At 51.9% G+C, this 16,700-nt stretch overlaps 2 protein-coding genes across 7 annotated transcripts in view; one reads left to right on the top strand and one right to left on the bottom strand.

Annotated features, from left to right (window-relative positions):
- Positions 1–846: 846 nt before the first annotated feature.
- Positions 847–16,700, bottom strand: part of TSC22D3 (TSC22 domain family member 3) — a 58,610-nt gene continuing 42,756 nt past the window's right edge. For 4 of the 6 annotated variants that reach the window (XM_060087764.1, XM_060087759.1, XM_060087760.1 and 1 more), the window contains exons 3-4: positions 3,590–3,641; positions 847–2,437 (exon numbers count right to left, since the gene is read on the bottom strand). In XM_060087764.1, coding sequence (XP_059943747.1) covers positions 2,207–2,437; positions 3,590–3,641 — 283 coding nt within the window. In that variant the 3' untranslated portion in view covers positions 847–2,206. Of the gene's footprint in view, positions 2,438–3,589; positions 3,642–4,007; positions 4,109–4,374; positions 4,731–16,700 lie in introns of those variants that run through there. The other 2 variants (XM_060087761.1, XM_060087762.1) reach the window with 2 other exon arrangements.
- LOC132482570 (COP9 signalosome complex subunit 9-like) lies at positions 5,403–14,982 on the top strand. Its single transcript, XM_060087897.1, has 2 exons — positions 5,403–5,429; positions 14,799–14,982. The coding sequence occupies exons 1-2, from the start codon at positions 5,403–5,405 to the stop codon at positions 14,976–14,978; spliced, it is 207 nt and encodes a 68-aa protein (XP_059943880.1). The 3' UTR covers positions 14,979–14,982.

Below are 16,700 nucleotides of genomic sequence, written 5' to 3'. Positions count from 1 at the left end.
AGGGCCCGCAGTGGCTCCAGGTTAGGGCGTGGTGGAAGAGACAGTGAATGCCCAGAATCAGAAAGGGCAGGACTCCAGATGCCAGAGACATGGGGCCAGGGAAAGGGTGATGGGTGAGGATGACCTTCAAAGAGAGGCAGAGGAGGGAAGTGGAGTCGGGATCCTTGGACTTGGCCGTGCCCACGAGGCTGGTGGGTTTTGTGAGTGAACTTTCAGCAGTGACACGTGGGGCAGCAGGGCTTGAGAGCATCTTTCCTTGGGGGAGAGGGATGGGGTTTGGGCCACCACGTACATTGTGTCCTTTCCTCACTAAGGCCCTCTTAGCTCCTTTGTCCATGTCAGGGGTCTCCTGTGGATTGGTATTAAAGAGAATGCACCAAGTAACCCGGATGATGTTTCAAAAGAGGGAAGGGGCCCACTCATGTTTATTCAGTTCCTCACTTCATGCTCCCTCACATGGACCCCCTGTCCTTTCCTTTTGGATCTTCTTGGGGTATCCTTCCTCCCAAATCACCCCCTCGAGCTGAAGCTGTGTTAGTAGTCACCTCGCCACTCACTCCGAAGCTGTTATATGAAAGCAGGAGCAGGACAGAGGGATGGATGGAAGATTGGGTCCCAACTCGCTATAATAGCTGGACTTCGTGCAAGTCACTTAAACGGGCTGAGCCTCAGCCTCCTCACCTGTACAATGGGGGTGTTGTGACAGTTACACAAGATCATGGCTGTAGCACAGGCCTGATACTCATGGGGTGCCCGTGAATGGACAGCGAGTCAGAAAACCAGTGCCCCTGACCACCTGTGGGGCCCCTACCGCCCACTCCATTTTAAACTCAGTAAGACACCAGGTTTATTTTTAGAAAACAAAAACAAGAGCAACGTTTATTGAAATTTCAAGCCACATTTGAAACATCAAACTCCAAATCCTGGAGACATAACATCAGGATACGGTGTCAGAAAGTGGAAAGTGTTCACTGCCACAGAACTCCCTAGAGACAAGCTCCCTGAGCACATCACCCAGGCACCGTCGGGTCAAAGCCATTCCCTTGTCTATCCCTTGTCCACAAGAAGACACAGGCAAGCTAATCATTCCGTTCACTTGCAAGTTTTCCAAAAAAAAAAAAAAAAAAAAAAAAAAGTTTTCGAATGACAATGTGGAGTTCCAGCTGATCTTCTCTCAACCCCATTCTATGTAGTCAGCACCAGTGAATGGTGGGTTTGGCATTCAAAAGAGGACCTCACATGTATTCAGGGGACAGATGGGGCAAAGGTTGCAGCAGCAAGGCATTCAGAGGGTGGCCCCCCTCCCCGCCTTTACTCTTTAGTTTTAACCTACTCTTTTAATTAGTTTTAACCTTTACTCTTTAGTTTTAACCTACTCTTTGCCCTTAACCTAAAGGACAAACTGGATCAACCTGGTAAATGAACACAGTCAAAGAATTAGCCTTAAGAGATAAGGGACCAGTCAATACTCCCAAAGCTGGTTAGGCCCTTCAACACGTAGGTGTATGTGTATATGTATACATCGCTACACTAAGATACAGATCTAGCCCTATGGGTATATATACGCACGTATGGCTATATAGAAAAACTATGCCAATACTAACCAAACAGAACTTTGTAAGCGGTCATCCCAAAGCCGTAATCCCACACTGGGCTGTGCACAAAGCCATGCATTACACCATATTAACCAACAGAAGGCTGACTTGGCTCAATCTCTCCCAACTGTGGCCCTGCCTTGGTGAGGCAGGGGAGGAGAGAGAGGCTGCCTCTGCTTAAACCACAACTGGCTTCTTCATAGGACAGTCATTGTCAGGTGAAGCTGTGGAAGATGTCCACGGAAATGAAAAAACAGACCCCTTAGACTTTCTGGAGCAAACTGGCGGCCTGTCTCAAACTACCTTTCTCCTCTGCCAGTTGCAGCTAAGTTGCCCAGGCCCTGGGAGCCCCCAGGGCATGGTGGCTTTAGAATCTCGCTGGCTTGGGGTGACGAGGCCCCATGCAACTCAGCTTTCAGGGACCTGCTCTTTATCAGGGGTCTGTCACTGGAGTGGACCCAGGTGGCCATGTCCTTGGGACATCTCTTGGCACCAGCTATACTAGGTGTAAAGTTCTCCACGTGAGATGACGCTTGGGGAGCCAAAAACAAACTGGGAAGAACTAGGTAGAACAAGTTTCGTGGCTCTGCCCACCCTGAGGACAGAGCCACTTACACCGCAGAACCACCGGGGGCCTCGGGTGCTTCTGGGGTTTCGGGAGCTGGCTCCGCGGGGCTCAGACAGGACTGGAACTTCTCCAGCTGCTCTGGGCTCGCCAAGGTCTTCAAGAGAGTGTTCTCATGCTCCAGCTGGGAGTTCTTCTCCACCAGCTGCCGGATCTGCTCCTTCAGGATCTCCACCTCCTCTCTCACAGCGTACATCAGATGATTCTTCACCAGATCCTGTCCCGGAGGAGATCACGACAAAGCTATCCCTTAGCCGCGGCAGCCCCTCTGCGGCACCTTCTCCTGGCCGTTGGGGCGCCTGCGCTGTCCCTCATGCTGCCAACCTCCAGCCTTCCCTCAGCAGCCCCTCAGCACGCTGGCCCCGCAGCGCTGGTCCTCCTGCCCCTTTCTCCGAAGCACCTAAACCCTCACTCAGGAGAGCTGCGTGATCGGGGCCACACCTGAGTTGGGAGCCCAGCTTTGAACTACATAGGAATTCCCCCCTGTAAGTTTCTGATGACTTTCAAAGCTGGCCTCCTGGGAGACTTTTGGGTGAGACTTCTGCTGGTTGGCGGTGGTATGCTATATCCCCATTTCCATATAAGGTCCCGCGGCTGGCCCAGATCCCAGGGAACACCTGCAATGCACCCCGTACTGTTGGTCTGCTTTACCCATCTCCACCAGGAGAATATAATGGGCTCTTCTGGAGTCTCCTCCTGTCCACAAGACCCAGCATACTGAGCTGCAGCTGTCCTGCAGCCTGGCCCGAAAGGACACTGGCCCTGGGGGAAGGTACCCGGATGGCTTCATCCTCTCTGAATTCAGATGACTGCACTGGGGGCGGGGAGCTGTGTCATTAGGCTCCGGGGCACAATAAAGTGTTTGCTAAAACTGCTGGAGGGCCCAATCCCCTGCAGCCATTTTGGCTGCTTGGTGGAGTACGACCTCTACCTGGTGAAGGAGGGAGAAGGGGTGGGGTGCTTTGCTTCCTGTTTCCTCCCAACTCCTGACCCCAGCCCAGGCTCTGCAGCGGCACTGCAGTGCGGTGGCATCCAACGAGCTCTGGCCCCTGCCAACTGTGGGATGCAGACGAATCCAAGGGTCTGAGCTCCCTGCCCTGCCACGGGTCCAGGAGGGAGCCAGAGGCTGCTGCAAAGCCCTGGGATGGGAGAAGGAGGAGGAAAGGAGGGGGTCCAGCAAGGGTGGACTGGAAATGCCCAAAAAGGTGCCACTCTGATGGGACTCTACTTAAGGCCTCCAAGGGGATAGGAGGCAGGCTGTCAGCTTCCTCAGGCTCTTGGCTTTTGCACCCACCCGCTCACTGCCACCCTGAGTTACATAAGCAGTAGCCAGGTCTGGGGATGGGAATGACGCAGTGATGCCACTCACCATGGCCTGCTCGATCTTGTTGTCTAGGGCCACCACGCTGGCTCCGGAGGCACTGCCAAGACAAAAAGGAAAGCGACCGCGTTACCCACTTGGTTCCAGTCTGAGTACCTGGCAGCGGTGGCCACAAAGTCCTCCATCTGCCCCAGCTCTTCCTCTCTATCGCCTCGCTGGCCCGAAGTTCCGGGCACTTTGTCCCTAGGTCCCTCTCTGGCCCCTGCAGGAAGCTGCACCTCCCCACCCAGACCAGCTCCGCGCTGCCGCCGCCCAGAGCTCCGCGTGGAGCAGCGCGCGGGTCCGGGGCCGCACGGGCCAGCGAGGCCTGCTCGGCGACATGCAAACAATGGGGGCGCGCGGCCCAGGGAGTCCCCTGCCGCCAGCCCATTCCGGCGCCAGCCCAGAAGGTCCCGGGCAAACCTACCGAGCTCCGAAGCTAGCTAGGAATTCCTCCTCGGCTCGGCAGCTTCCGGCCTACTCCCCAGCGGCGCACGGCGCGGCCAGCCCCCCTGCCCAGCCCAGCCCAGCCCAGCCCAGGCCCACTGCCCCCTCTGCCTCCGCCCCCGGCTGCAGCAGCTCGTTCTTATGGCACAGCGGCCACAGGGACGCTCCGACGGCGGATCCAAGCGCGGCGGTGACCCCCCGCCTTCCCTGCGTCCCCTACCCCCGCCCCTTCCCAGGATGCTACACCGCGGGGAACGGGGACCAGCGGCGCACGGCTCTCTCGGAGATCCCGCTCTCAGCCCAGCCCCCGCCGGCGCCCGGGCTCGGGAGTTGTGGCCAGGGGTTACCTGTTATCCAGCTTAACGGAAACCACATCCCCTCCAAGCAGGGAAGAGAAGAAAGAGATGTTGAAATTGTGCAGCTGGTAGACCGCCACCTCCATGGGGGTCTGATACATTTCGGTATTCATGGCTCGGGCTGCCGGGGAGCTCTGGCCGGGCTGCGGGCTGGGCTGAGCTGGGCGGGCTGGGCGGCCGCCGGTTGCTGGCGCGCTGGACGGGGCTGGGCTCTGCGCGTTGGGCCCTGGGGCTAGGAGGGGGGCGAAGGCTGCCGAGCGAACCCAAAGCCGGGCGGGCGTTCCAGAGTTGAAGGGAAGTGACTCGAGGGGTGTCACCTGGTGTGCCACAAACCCCACGGCCGCCAGTCCAACCCAGACTCGGAGATATTTCGGCTCCTTCTTCTTTATATAGGAGGAGCCGGCTGCGTCACATGGCGTCAGCGGCATGCAAATGAGCCCTGTACCGGGCTTTGTGGCTCAGTTAAACCACATCCCCTCCCTGAACCTTAGTCTGGGACTGCAAACAGTTCAGCACTTTCTTGTGCCAACTGGCATCTCTAAAGAGGGCTCTGGAGATTGGTAAAAACCAAATGGAGCTGATTTCTTAGAGAAATGAGAAGTACAAATGCCATTACAGGAGGTAGGAAGCGTTCAGTAGAGGGCAGCGCTGGTTTTAAAAGCTCTTCTTCGGATGTCAGCCAGCATACCTCCCGTGTCTTTGCAGTGCTATCACAGGCCGCCCTCCCTGGACACCGGCCCTCACCATCAGGACCCTCATTCCTTCCTGGCGCCTGCCTTCTCAGCCTCTCTCCTGCACACAGACTTTGTCAGTTGCATGTCCCCTCACCCAGCCAGCTTGCCCACTGGCTTGCCCCCATCCCCAGCATCTATCCACTCACCTCCTCCTACAGATGTACCTGTCCATGTACTGACACATGCACAGATCTGTGGCATGTACGGACTAGCTAATCTGTACATGCCAGTGTGCATGTATGGAGGACAGCGTGAGTGTCCAGGAACTCAGATGAGTGGGGGAACATGTACAAGGGGGCAGCTGGGGGCCAGGTGGGTGACAGAGGAGGTGGGGAGGAGACAGTAGGGGAGTGGGCACTGCAGTGACCGCAAGATGCCAGCCCTTTTCTCTTTGGTCTCAACACCCTATTCAACATCATCCAGGATCTCATGTTCCTATTTTTAAAAACAAGATATTGTTACTGTCCTATGAACAGCAAATGACAGCAAAACTACAAACCAAGGCTAAATATAAACCATCCCAGGAGAACACCCGCCCTGTGATGGGTCCAGCCACACACGGGGTTACAGGGTACTTCACAAACAAACAGATTCCAAGTCACAGGGAAAATGAGGTGATTGTTGCCTACTAAGAGTTACACATGTTTCCATCAAAATATATTTTCATTCTTTTAAGCGTCAAGCTTAAAAAAAAAAAAAAAAGCCATCAGAGGCTTGAGGTCCTTTTATCCTGCTCTTTCCTAAGTGAGGCCACCTGGTGGTCAGAAGCAGAATTGCAGCCAGATGGAGCAACCTAGACCAAACAAGGGACAGGTGATGCAACTGGGAGTATTATTTACACCAACTCAGGGCCATTAGGAGAACATTGGGTTTCACCACACATACAATAGTTTGGATGAAGTTAGGGCCAGTACCCATGAATCAGTCGGTGATTCAGGCTATGGTCCAAAGAAATACCCTAGTGCAATCAAGCTATTGGAAAAGTACTGGGGCCTCTTATCAGCAAAAAAGGTAATTATTATTTGCTTCAGGATATTTCACCTAACCAGGTACCTGGCACAGACACCCTGGCCAAGGCCCCGGTTAAGCCCAGTCTGAAGGCCTTAGTTTTCTTCAGGCTGCCCGTGCAGTCATGCCACCGAACAGCCAACATTTTTCACTATGATGTGGAGCTCCCACTGGATCCCACTGGTGGTAATACGTGCACAAGGGCCATTCTATTTGCAAAGGACCGACAAAGAGATCTACCCAAGCAAACCTACTGCACTAGCCCAGGATGGCGATTTCCTTCACCCCAGTTTAGCTGGGAGACAATCCCAATCTCAGGATATCATGTTATCTTCAGGTCACAAACTCCCTGAACAAGGTGTTCACGCTAAGCTGCGCGCGGTAGACAGAACAAAGTGCAGACCACATTTATAGGTCATCAAGAACATTATCTGAGCAAAAATAAAAAAAACAAACCTTCTTAAATCCGGAGCTTAACTGATACTGGAATTCCCTGATATATTAATCTGCCCTCTGTGTCACATAGAGCTTTCTTGGTCCAGGAAGAGTCTGAGTTGACCTTTCATTGGCTTGTAAATCTTTCCTCAACTCACTATCGCTACCTACCCCAAGATTCCAAGGGAGATGATGAAAAGAAAAAAAGAGAGATAAATAAGCCGGGTCGGCAGGGAAAAAACACCACCAGGAAAACAGGGCATAGGACAGAAGAAAAACCAGCTCCTTCAATGGGGACTCCCTTATATGGAGACAGAGGCATAGAAATCCAGGTAGTTTGGGGAGGGAAAAAAAAACAACAGGTGAAGTTTGCTAGTAAGGCTGTGTTTGAATTGTACATTAATTATACTTCAATTAGGAATAAGCTCGGTTTGAGACCCACTGACAATAACAGCTACCATTAACTGAGCAACGGCTATGGGCCAGGCGCTGTGTTGGCTGAGTCACAAACCCTGTGGTGTAGGCGCTGTCACCATCATTTAACAGATGAAGAAACCGAGGGTCTGAGAGGCTACCTTGCCCAAGGTGGTGACACAGCTGATAAATTATAGAACTGGGACTCCAGCTCAGGTCTTCCTGACGTAGAGACCAAGTTTGCTCTTACTACACGTACTAGTGGGGGCAGGGAGTAGGTTTGTTGAATGAGTGAGTCAAGGCAGTTGGGGGATGGGTTGGAGGTGCCAGGAAAGTGGTGCAGAGGAAGAAAAGGTGGGGGGCAGGGGAAGTACTCCTAGGACTCCAGCAGCATGGGGGACCGGAAGAATATCCAAAGTGTCCAAATGAGCTTCATTACAGGACTTTGCTCGTCTGCATTATTTCAGAAGGCAGCCATGCAGTCCTCAAAGAAAGCCCTCTCTGCCTAGGAAATAGGAACTATGAATCCAGCCAGGTGGCTCCCAGAATGGACTACACGGCGTCCCAAATTAGGTATGGAGTCTCGTAATAATAATCACAGTCCAGTCAATCTCCAGTTTGTAACTGGCGCGCCCTTAATTAACTTTTTCTCCCCCGCCCCCTATTCCTGCTGTGCTCAGCTTTTAGGAGAATGAAGCCAACAAGAAAACAAGCTCATAACAGGGATTTCGTTTCAGAAAAACAACTTTGAAAGGATGTCCCAGGTTCAGCCCACACTCAGCCAATCTCTCATCCCCTCTGCACCTCTAGTTCACCAATAGTGAGAAGAGCTCACCCTGAGGCCTTATGATTCTCAGTTCGCAAATAATGGCTGGATCCCTGGATCACAGGCTTTGCTAAAGGAAGACCACCAACCTAAATGTCCCTGTAGAAAGATTTTCAAACAGCAGGGGTAGGGGAGACAGGGGCAGATAGGAGGGGAAGAGGGAGAAGTTGCAGGAACCCAAAAGGCTTTCTGTGTAACCCTCGGCACACCGGAAAATTCCTCTGCCCAGAATAGCTGAGCCAAATGTTGCAGTGAGTGGAAGCTTGTGCTGTATAGGGTATCTGCGATCTCATCTAACTTTTCTGCCTAAAGTGCTGATCCATGAGGCTCTCAGCGTCCTTGTGTCTCTGGAGGTGGGCCCCAGGCAGGAAACAGTGGCCTAAGGATTCAACAGCATAGCAACTCCAACATGTGTGTTTCCAAATTTCCCTTCTTCCATCCTGTGAGTTACATGGTAGGCTGGACCCAGAGCCACCGCAGTCACAGCGCCCAGCTGATGAGCCAGGTCCTTTGCTGGCTCTCGGTTCTAGGCCTACAGCTATGGGATTCTGTGATTAAACAGACACAGCTGACCCTCCCTCTCTCACGGTGACCTTCTAGGTGGAGGGTGGCATGAGGAGGATGGGGTCAACTCCCGCCATTTCAGGGGGCCCTGGAAGCCAACTTGTTCCCTTTGAAGTGGAAGAAGTGTCTCAACATTGTCACCGTTCTGTTCCACTTCAAAAGCCAGACTCTCTAGGACAACAGCCCTTCCTATTTCGGGTTCCCACGGTGCAGGAAGGCAGACACTGGGCAGTCTGGGCCTTGGAACCTGTGGGCAGGACCTCAGCACGCTGCCGAGGGGTGGGAGGCAGACTCAGGGTGGGTGCGGTAGGTAGGGGGCGGCGAGGAGGGGGAACATCTCACTTCCCTTTTTGTCACACTCGAAGCATTGTGTACCACACAGCCCAAAGGAAACTCTTTATAGGCAAGTCTTCCTTATTTTCTACAGGGAATGTTCCACCCCCAAGGCTCCGCAATGTTGCCAGCGAAACACAGGGTGTTGTGGCAGGAGAAGCGGAAAAAGACATGATGGGAGAGGTGCGGGACAAGCCACCAGGCAAACTCTGCGTTAGGAGCTGGACAAGGAAATCAAAAAGGATACTGAGCACCGGAGTGTTAGCACAGTTGACAGGGCAGCTGCAAAACGACCCTCCCCATTTACCCCTCCACGGCGGCCCCCTTCTGCCTGAAGCTCTGTCCACTTCTAATTACTGACTTGTCCCTTTTTCTGAAGAGGCTGGGGGAATAGGGAGGCTGAAATGCCACCATTTCATTTGTGCTGGCTTCACTCTTCTCTCTTCCCCTCGGTTCCACTCCAGTGTGGGAGACTATAGACAGGAAGGATGCTGCCACTTAATCTTTACTTTGGCCACATGGAAAATGCCCAAAGTCCAGAAGGAGGGAAGCAAGAAGGAAAGACGGAGACAGACAAAGTGCCTTGTCCTCTGTGGGTCACGTGAACTGCCCTGCATGGCCAGGGCCCAGAACGTCGACTTTGGGGGGCAGGAAAACAGGGAGGAGGATGCGCACGCAGATGCAGAAGGCAGTGGTGGGTGGCAGGGAGCCCAAGAGGAATCGTGCTGGAGAGGGGCACTGTCTTGGAAAAGTGGCTCTAGCAACTGATTTGGGCCAAACCCTGGCACTGAATGATGGCAGGAGCAATGAATTGTGCCTTTCAGCTCCCTCCCCAGACAGGATCCAATGTGAGCTTCACAAACAATCTCCCAGTGACACGAGGGCTGACAGGCAGAACCAAACCCCATTTGGACAAGGCACTCCACTCCACTCAACCTCGTTCAAAAAAGTCAAAAGGGGCTCTTGTCAAATCACCTTTGTTACCCTAACTTTGGTGGCTAACAAAGGGTAGGCAGTCTCTCCTGGCATCTCCGCAAGACTGGAAGTACTGGCAACGTTATCCAGGAATGAATGCAATTTAGCTCAGTGGATCTTAAATTTCATGAACCTTGTATCAATATTTATGCTTGTCTCCCTTCTCTTTTTTGCCTTGCAGCTGGGAAAATTTACCTCCATCATTTTTCTAAGCTCTCTTCTCATTTTCCACCGTCCCCATTACCCATCTACAAGTATGAAACAGATATTCCTGAAAAAAGAGAAGGTCGATCTCAGTGAAATGTTTACTTCAGGAAAAAGCCTAGGGCTTGGGGGTGCTCAGGAGGGTAGCCTGGGGTTTGGGAGGGCCACACCACCGCCATCACCCTGGGCATCACTTCAGTCCTCAGAATCGGGCCCGTCTTTTTTCTCTCCACCCTGTCGTTTGGTCCGTGCCCATCCAGATGGGGATTAACATAGCAGCCACAAACCTTGGAATTTCTGTGGGACCCAAGGCTCCTCTGACATGGTGGCCAACCATGAGTGTCAGGGTCCCTCACTCTGATTCCCTTCCTTTGTAAACCAGGGGAACAAAACACAGGTCCTTAAGGGTCTCTGAGTTTCCAGTCCCTTCCTCCGGAGAAGGGGGTCTATGTTTAGCACGGGGAGGGGGTCACCTCTATCTGTCAACCTCCTCGTGGTCTTATCCTTGTTCTGTAGTGCCCTCCCAGACCAGCGAGCATCTTCACGTGGGCAAATAAACTCCCTCATCACGACCTACCTTCTGGGAATCCTGGCCCTCGACAGCCTTCTCAGGGGCTGGGAAAGGAAGCAGCAAGAACATGGCCACTCTCCGTGTTTGTTTGTCTGCACCAGCCCTCCACCAGCTTCTCCGGGCCAGGGAGACACTGGCAGGGCCTCTCCCAGTCCTTTTGCTTTATGGAGCAGTCCCAAGAGCCGAAATTCCAAGCCTTTTTTTTTTTTTTTCTGGCAGTTGCCGGGGTTACTCTGAGTGGTATGTGAAGGACTTGGGACTATTGGCAATGCTTGGAAGGCGAGAACCAGGAGGATCTTGCTGGGGACGCTGAGCCAGCAGACAAGGGGCCTGTGAAGAGGCCAGGGGCTCTGAGGTGCAGCACCTGACTCCCCTGTGGGCCCCGCTATAGAATGGGTGACCTCTGAAGTGGTCCAGGTTCCCTGGGGAACAAAACGACGGTAATAACGCCGGCCTCTTCAGGCGTGGGGGCTCCTGGGCCAGGATGGGTAAGCATTATGAGCTTCCCAAGGCTCTCACATTGTACGCCCGAGGCCCTTGTTTAACTCACAGCGCAGCTATTCACCGTGGGCTCACTTGAGGTAGCTCCTTGATCCTCTGTTGTTGGACTCTGTGACTTGTGAGGGAAGGCTGTGTAATTGCAAAGGGCCTCTGGCTCTCCAGCCGCCTCCCCCCTCCCTTGGGTTTCCTGGATGGAAAGAAGGCAGCCCAGCTGAGGTGGGGGGCGGTGGCAGGAAGGGGCAGGGGACACACTAGTCCGAGAAGAGAAAGAAAGGAGAGAAACAGGGCAAGCTTCTCCCTGGGGGCCCCCCACCCGGCCCCAGCCATGGGAACAGAGCCAGGCAGCTCAAAGGCATGCAGGGAGGGGTTAAGGAAGGCCTCCTGCCTGGTTTGAGAATTGCTGACAAGGAATACACACACCTTATCAGGAAGAAAGGGCAGCACACAAGCACACACACACACACGTTTATGCAAACACCCGTTCAGCCTTTGACAAAGTCTAATTCACAGAGCTAGGCACGCAGAGGGCATCATTCCATCTCTGTCTCTCTCTCTCACGTGATGCCAGCTTCATGACCCCCAAAGGGGTAGCAAAGCAATAGGACATGGCAAAGTGGCAAGGCAGGACACTGTAGATCCAGTGAGAGTGTCAGAAGCCGTGGCCTCTGCTCTCTCTGACATCCAGAGCTGGCTGCGTGCTGTGCAAGGGTCATAGGTGACAGGCTCTTGGGGGAAGCTTGGAGTGGAAGTCAGGTGGGCATGGGAGAACTAGCGTGAAGCTTCACACTGTACACCGGGCACAGGAAGTGCTGGTGCTGCCAGGTCCACAGTTTTCAAAGATGTCAATCACGCATTCAAATGAACGAGACATAAAAACAAGCACCATTTGTGTACAATCAATCATGTGAATGCCTAGGAAATGATTCCCATAGGCTCCTCACGAGGACAGTTCTAAAGAGAGCCAGTCCTGGCATAGATGTCACATGTGGCTGACGACCTGAGAAGTGTGATTTGAACGGCACTGAGAAAAATTCCTCTCGGTCCAAGCTGTTTGCCTGACCGGACTACTGCAGTGCCTACAAACGTCACCCTCGGAGTCATACCTTTGAGTTATAATGGAATTCTTTACACTTTGAGGAATTAGGAAAGTTTTTTCTTCCGGTGCAAAAGCCCTGGGAAAGTACCCCATTCTGCCACTATCAGCTACAAACACTTAAATAGGGATAAACTAAATTTCTGTATGACTTTCAACACAGTAGTAAGTGGCGGATCAGCATGAGAAGATGACTAAACACACAGCAGGTACACCTTGCTGGTGGGCTGCGGAGGGAAAGACATGGGTCCAGGGGACGAGAGTATGGATGTCCTGTGCTCCAGCCCTAGAAAATCTAGTGGAATACATCGGTGGCTTGAGAAGGGTACTTTCAAGAGACGCGGATGCAGCTCTTCTGGCCCCAGTCCATGGAACTGCTTTTGGGAACCACTGGCCTACAGGTGAGAGCCAAGACAGGATCTACCCGAAGACTTCCCAAAGCGCCACGGCCACCATGACCCACTCTGTATGACACACGATGATGGGGCTCAGCATCTTCTGAGCCTAACATCTGTTCAGTCATCTCCTGCCCTGTCATGTTAGTCTACCTCTTTCCCTCTTCACTCCTGAAAACTTGATCAGAACGTGAATGAGAGCTGCTATTAGAAAGATAACCCAAACTTGCTCTGATTTATAAATCAACCTTTGGCAAATTTGGCTTCTCTGTTATGAGGAACAGATTGCTTCTAAGACACTTCACAGCTGTCCGTGGGAACTCTTGGCCTGGGAGGTTGGAGGCGTGGGGGGCAGGCATCACAGGGCGGGAAGGGAGAAGAACCCGGGAGAGAGGGAGGGGCTGATTTTTCTCCAACAGCACAGTCTGGTCAGTTAACCTGCCCTACCCGCCTTCAACAAAAGCCAGCTCTCCTCCAGCCCTGTGGCTGTCCCTGCCTGGTCAAACGTGGATCCATTCCGAGGTTGGCTGGAGGGCTGTGACTCATTCCCCCCTCAGGAGCTTGCCGGGGCTGACTACAAAGACTTGCCAGGATCTCTGCAAACGTGCCCATCCCGTCCCTGAGCCAAGCCTTGCGCTCCCCTGACCCTACCGTCCGCGTCCCACCCCATGGCTTGCAAGCGCCTCCGGGGCAAGGAGGGCGCCTCCGGCTCACTGACTCCACTCTCCCAAGGGAATTCACTTCTCTCTGTGGTAGGCATCCGGCCTGTGTTTCGGTATTTTATTTAACTTTTATGTTTAATTTACACTGCCTGCTAGGTTTGGGGCTTAAATAAACAAAGGCTATGTTTCCCCCAAGGCCTGGACTTCCTGGTTGCCTGTCAGCAACAGAGTGACCCTTTTAACCTCTTTTCTTGCCCCTTGAGACAGGCAGTGTTGGGGGTGGGATTGCAAGAGAAAGATACTTTGGGTCAAAAGCCTGGAAATTCTTAGTGCCAGCCTAAAATACCACCCCCTCGCTCTTCTCCACATGAATGTTAAGCCCCGAAGCTGCCTTAGCAAGTACAGACTTCCTTCAAAGGCCACTGCGAGACTGTAAGGGTTAAGGCACAAAAACGGAAAAGTCAAAGTATTCGCATTGATTATTTGAAAAATCTACTTACAGATGTCTTTGTACCACCGAGCAAAGACAGAAGGGCCCAGGTCTTGGTGGGTGGAGCCTTGGCAGCGAGCAGCCTTAAGGGCCTATAGACTGAGCAGAGCTCGGTGGGCCTGCCTGGGAAAGGCTTCCTGCCAAAGCTCATACACCTTAAAAAATAAGAGGAACACTGGCCCCTGTGTGCTAAGATAGAGCTCTGACAGCAAAGTAACAAATCCTGGTCAACAGTTCTGACATCCTGTTATTTGCAAAAACTAATAATACTGTGGCGTTTGTTGACAGAGTTGCAGAAGAGCTAAAGTAAACATGGAAACTGAGGAAAGGCCAAGTATAGTCAGTTACTAGCTCAGCAGTTGAGAAAAGGGAGTTTCACAGACACTCCTTGGACATCTGGGGGCAGTGGGGCCTGAACACAGTTGGGAGACAATCCAGAGGCATCTGTCTTGTCACCAGGTGACTCCTCTCTAACAATAGGCTGCTGCAATAATGGCCTTGGCCCATGGAGCTGAGTCCTCAGACAGAGAGTAATGACAAGAAGAATTGAGAGGGACTCTCCTAGTGCGTATGCCAGGGTAGGTGCTCCCTGAGAAACGCAGCTCTGGCACCCATTCTAAATGAACTAGGTCAAGTGGGAAGAAAATACGTCAGAAGGCCAGAGTTCCTTTTCTACCTTGCCACCGGGCCCCCAGAACTGCTTAGAAGGCTTCTAAACCCCCTATGCCGCTAGCTCCTCGTTCATGAAGTGGGAATGATGCCCCCCTGCCCCACATAAACAACACACAAGGTGTATATGTTTATGGACTCCCCAAAGTCTGGAAATGGAGATAATATTGCATCGTTTTTGCACACTGATGATGTCCTTGACAACAGTGTATATATATATATGTGCCTATGTTTCCAGACATGGTGGATATCCTGTAGGCGGCATAGCTGAGTTCTTCAGGTAGTAAAAAGGGCCACGTGAATGCGATATGTGCCATGATGAGTCAGGGCCTTGGTCCTCAAATGCTGTTGGCAAAATGGCTCACCAGATGAGCAGTCCTATCAATGCTGTTTCAAAGTCCAGCATTTCTAACTTCCTGTCCAGTTCCAGTTTGTTGTTTCCATGATTTCACAACTTATGGATACTGCCTGTGGGGAGGGGCATAGTTTGAGAGACTGATGTTCAGATGGAATCAACATTCAAAATTTAGTGTCTTGACAGGCGGAGGTGAAGCAGGCGGTGGACGAGATGTTTCCTGAGGGTGCCGGGCCCTACGTGGATCTGGATGAGGCAGGAGGCAGCACAGGGCTCCTGATGGACTTGGCAGCCAATGAAAAGGCAGTTCATGCAGACTTTTTAAATGATTTTGAAAATCTCTTTGATGATGATGATATCCAGTGAGGTGTGTCCGGCGGTGCGTTTGCTCAAGCTTTGCCACGCGGTGGTGTGGCAGATCTCCTCAAAGAACAATTTCAGATGGCTCCAGAGAACTTGTGGAAATCATTTGAAATTAGGAGATGGTTAACCACGAAAGAGAAGATGGTTTTAACCATCTGGATGAGGCCTGTTAATCTCTGAATGTGACCAGCTTTTGTCCTTAACTTCAATTTAAAAAAGTGATGTTATTAAAAAAATAAATTTTGCGTCTTGAAGGTCTCAGCAATCCTTTCCTCACAGAGGACTTGTAACTTGCATAAAGTTTTGGCCTTGAGAGCTTCTCCAATGGCACAGTCAGTAATCAGCAGGACCCCTAGTCTTTCAAGCAGGACTGAAGGCACAGCGAGATAAGATCATGACCACTGGAAGTGGACAGTGCAAATGGTCTCAAGTGAGCAGTGACTGGCTTTCTAGACTAGAATACAAGCTCTTCGAGGGCAGGGGCTTATCTTATTCATCACGGTACCCCCAGAGTCTGGACTAGTGCCTGGCCCACAGTCTCAATGCCATAAACAGGTGCTTAATAATTAAAGAGAAGGTTTAGATAAGTATTAGAACTTGGCTAATGGCCTCCACAGGGAAGAACTATAGGCAAATTCATGAATTTGCCTCCTGTTAACATGTTAATTTGGGGACAATCATTGTACGAGAGCAACTCTGCAGTTAAAATCACGGAAGACTGGTGAAAATCAAACATACTTGGAAAACCCAACCCAAACACAATTTAATTGAGTAAGTGGCCACTAATGACCTGGAACCAAGGCCCGACCTCTTCAATAAAAGGGATAATTCACCCGTGTGTGTGCTCCTGGTTCTGCACTAATGCTGGGACTTTGGTCAGTTTCCACCTTTAGCTGGAGGGGCTGGGTCAGTTGGGAACAGGGCACCCACAGGGAGCAGTAGAGGGTGATGAAGCCCAGGAGGAGGGCAGCCAAGTCTCAGCTGGCAGTAACATCAAAGAGGGATTTCAGGCTAGCAAGCCTGATTCTGAGCAAGTGACAGCCATATAACTGGAACGATGCGGTGGAGGGGGGGGGGCGGTTGCAGATAAAAAATCCATCCTGACTAAAAATACCCTGATGACTGCCAACATAAAGGAAATTCTCACCATTAATGTCATCCTTGGGTTTGAAATCTTGAGGATCCCTGTTAAAATGAGAGGTCCTTCTCAGAAGGGGAACTATTTAGTTTTTCTCTGGGAAGGAGCATGATGACCTGCTCACTGTGGTCCGAATAGTTGGGGGGCTTCTGTGAGGAGTGACCCAGGCTGACTAAGTATATAGACTAGGGGGATACTGCCTGGGGTGGGCCATACAATGGGTCCTGGCTAACTGGTGGCCTTAGGCTTTCAGGGACAGGAAAATGTGCCCAAATATTCCTGGACTCAGTGTAAAGAAACCAAACTCCCTGAGTGGGCAGCTTTGAGTAGCAGAGTTTATGACAGAGGAGATTGTTTTCTCCTGCTCTTCTTGGTAAACACAAGCAAACTGTTCTGAAGAGGCCGCAAGGAGCAGTAATCTATATATGTCCAAGCCCGACTGGGGGTATCTATCTTCAGTGCTTTCCCGTCCCAAGGATCTTGTTTGCATGCTCATCAAAGCATCCTCCCTGGAAATCTCCTCCTCAAGTCCTACTGATTCACTGCTAAGTTGGCATAGGTGAGAAATTGAAGGCTCTGTGACTGAT

This window comes from Mesoplodon densirostris, chromosome X, assembly GCF_025265405.1.
Source record: "Mesoplodon densirostris isolate mMesDen1 chromosome X, mMesDen1 primary haplotype, whole genome shotgun sequence".
Classification (NCBI taxonomy): Eukaryota; Metazoa; Chordata; class Mammalia; order Artiodactyla; family Ziphiidae; genus Mesoplodon; species Mesoplodon densirostris.
The sequence above is the reverse complement of the archived record's forward strand: the minus strand, read 5'-3'. Positions and strand labels throughout refer to the sequence as shown.